This window comes from Arachis ipaensis, chromosome B04 (assembly GCF_000816755.2).
Source record: "Arachis ipaensis cultivar K30076 chromosome B04, Araip1.1, whole genome shotgun sequence".
Lineage (NCBI taxonomy): Eukaryota > Viridiplantae > Streptophyta > Magnoliopsida > Fabales > Fabaceae > Arachis > Arachis ipaensis.
The window spans coordinates 127815358-127817730 of record NC_029788.2 but is presented as its reverse complement, the minus strand read 5'-3'; the positions used below and the strand labels follow the sequence as shown (position 1 = coordinate 127817730).

General features: G+C 29.0%; 1 protein-coding gene across 1 annotated transcript; it reads right to left on the bottom strand.

Moving 5' to 3' along the window:
* LOC107638140 lies at positions 402-1699 on the bottom strand. Its single transcript, XM_016341309.2, has 3 exons — positions 1426-1699; positions 1209-1270; positions 402-858 (listed from the first exon to the last, which is right to left on the bottom strand). The coding sequence occupies exons 1-3, from the start codon at positions 1481-1483 to the stop codon at positions 688-690; spliced, it is 291 nt and encodes a 96-aa protein (XP_016196795.1). The 5' UTR covers positions 1484-1699; the 3' UTR covers positions 402-687.

Below are 2373 nucleotides of genomic sequence, written 5' to 3'. Positions count from 1 at the left end.
ATTTATTATTTATGAACTTAATTACTTAATTAAAACTTGGCCAATCGTGCATCGATAAGGACAAGTTTAATTTACTTGTAAGTCAAATATTAGATTAATATAATCCGTGGTTTAATTTTTTCCTTGAGATGATAATTATTCATGGAAGAAAGAGATGCATGTGTCCCTTTTAATTTTATTATAGGCACGCAAGAAAGAAGAACTCTCACACCACTAATTGATCCATGCAATGTAATGCAAGAATATGCATCCAACACATAATAATGTCTTCCATTTACTCGCGAATCAAATTATATATATGTCGGTTCTTATATTACAATAAGAGTAATGNNNNAATAATAATTTAGTCTAATCATTAAAAATGTTCCATAGGCGGCAGTTGCATAACAACTAGTGTAATTGTAACATTTTCTTAAGAGAAAGAAAATAGTATATTAATATGGCTGTAATTATTATTGCGATATAGACAAACTCCACAACAACAAAAAATTAACAAATTTAAAACCGTAACTAATATAGAATAATCTTAAAAGAGCAAACCAAGGAAAAAAAAAAAACAAAAGAAAATAACCTAGTTACGTTTGGCTAGATTCTTGATCATACATGTCAAGCTAAATTTGAAGATACACACTTCACTTTATAATTATAAGAACCGATCATAAAGCAATAAACCAATTTATTAAGATTCTAATCTTGTTCTTGGTCTTGATCATCTTCTTGGGTCGTTGGAGTAGGAGCTGGACTACCTGGTGAAGGAGGAGGAGGACTGTAAAGATAACCATTTTTGGGATTTGTATTTGGTTGTGGGTCGGCATAATCCTCAACCTCAAACGATGCCATCATTGGTGTACCATATTCCTGAAGTAAAATAAATAAATAAATAAAAATATAATCCATAATACATAAATTTTAAGGGTTGAGCGAAAAAAAAAAAACCATTAATTTATATTCTAAAAAATTAATTTTTTTTTGGTGACAAAATTATATTGAGTGATTTACTTGAGACGAAAACTTAAAATTAGTTGTATTCATGTGAAGATAATAATAGTTTATTTTTTAAGGACTTCATATGAAAACAAGTAAACTAAACCAACCTGCTAATGAGTTATAACTCAAATGACATAATCTTTCCATACTCAATTAAGAGGTTACTAGTTCGAATCTCATATCTTTAGTAAAAAAAAAAAAAAAAAGTAAACTAAATCAACCTGTGTTGAATGAGTAGAATGTGTATGCTCATGAGTCTCCATCAGTCCCACCCTACCAAATCCTTAAAGTTGACAAAGAAAAAACGAAAACAACAATGAAATCAAACAAAATTACAAGAGACATACAAAAACTAAAACAACAAAAACAAGAGAAACATGAAGAATAGTAGTTTGCTGTTGAGTGAGGTAGCTAGCTATAGCTTAGTTAATTAATTACCATGGCCAACAAAGAGGAGAGATGAAAGGAGAAGCAGGAGAAGGCAAGAGTGACCCATTATTCTTTGGATGATTTTGAGAAATGGGTGTGGAATCAATTGGCGAATCTATGCTTAGAAAGTGTGGAAATGATGGAACAAAAAATATAAACAGAGAATATAAGAGAAGAGAGTTGTTAGAGTTTGAAGGGGTTTTGAATTGAACAAGTGTGATGTGTGATGTTCGGCAGAGTGATTTTCGGAAACTGACTTTAATTTGGCTATTAATACTTTGATGAGAATAGATCCAATGCGGAAATTACGAAAGTCCTTCTTATTTATCGCTACTCATTCATCAATGCAAGTTGCTTCCTCTCGCTTTCATGCTTCTATGATGATGTGTCTATCAATGCCATCTTTTTTTTTTCTTTTAAGTTTTAATGTAGTTTTTGGGAATTTTAGAATTATTGTCAAGGGATTCGATTTGGTAAAAGAGTTTATTTGGCACGTGTATAAGTAAATAGTGAAAACTCAAAATATTTGAATAATTAAGAATATTTAGATAGTTTGATATGTTTTGAATAAATTGTTTATTTTGAGGTATTAGCTTGGACTCATGAAAGTAATTGGAATTGAAATAGAATTGATTTGGAACTCTGAGTAATGCGCAAAATGACGGTTGAAATATTACAACAGATTCTGATACTAAAATTAATAAGTGTATGAATAAACTTTTTAATTGAGTATGGAGAGACTATGCCATTTGACCTATTACTTCTTGGTTGGTTTTCAACTTTACTTGAAAGAATAGTATGTAAGAAATTATATTATTATATGATGTATTATGTGTAATGTATTTTATTTTATTGATTTAATAAATATTTAATTAAATAATAAAATAAAAAATGGTATATGGTTATTTTTTAAATATAACCAACTTGATGGAAGTTGATTTTTATGAAAAAAAATCA

Bases quoted from the DNA above. Each gene is read 5' to 3' on its own strand.
- LOC107638140 (XM_016341309.2), bottom strand. From the start codon at position 1,483: ATGGGTCACTCTTGCCTTCTCCTGCTTCTCCTTTCATCTCTCCTCTTT. The intron at 1,271-1,425 runs GTAATTAATTAA...GTCAACTTTAAG, and splicing joins TCTCCTCTTTGTTGGCCATG to GATTTGGTAGGGTGGGACTG. The intron at 859-1,208 runs GTTGATTTAGTT...ATTTTACTTCAG, and splicing joins ATTCTACTCATTCAACACAG to GAATATGGTACACCAATGAT.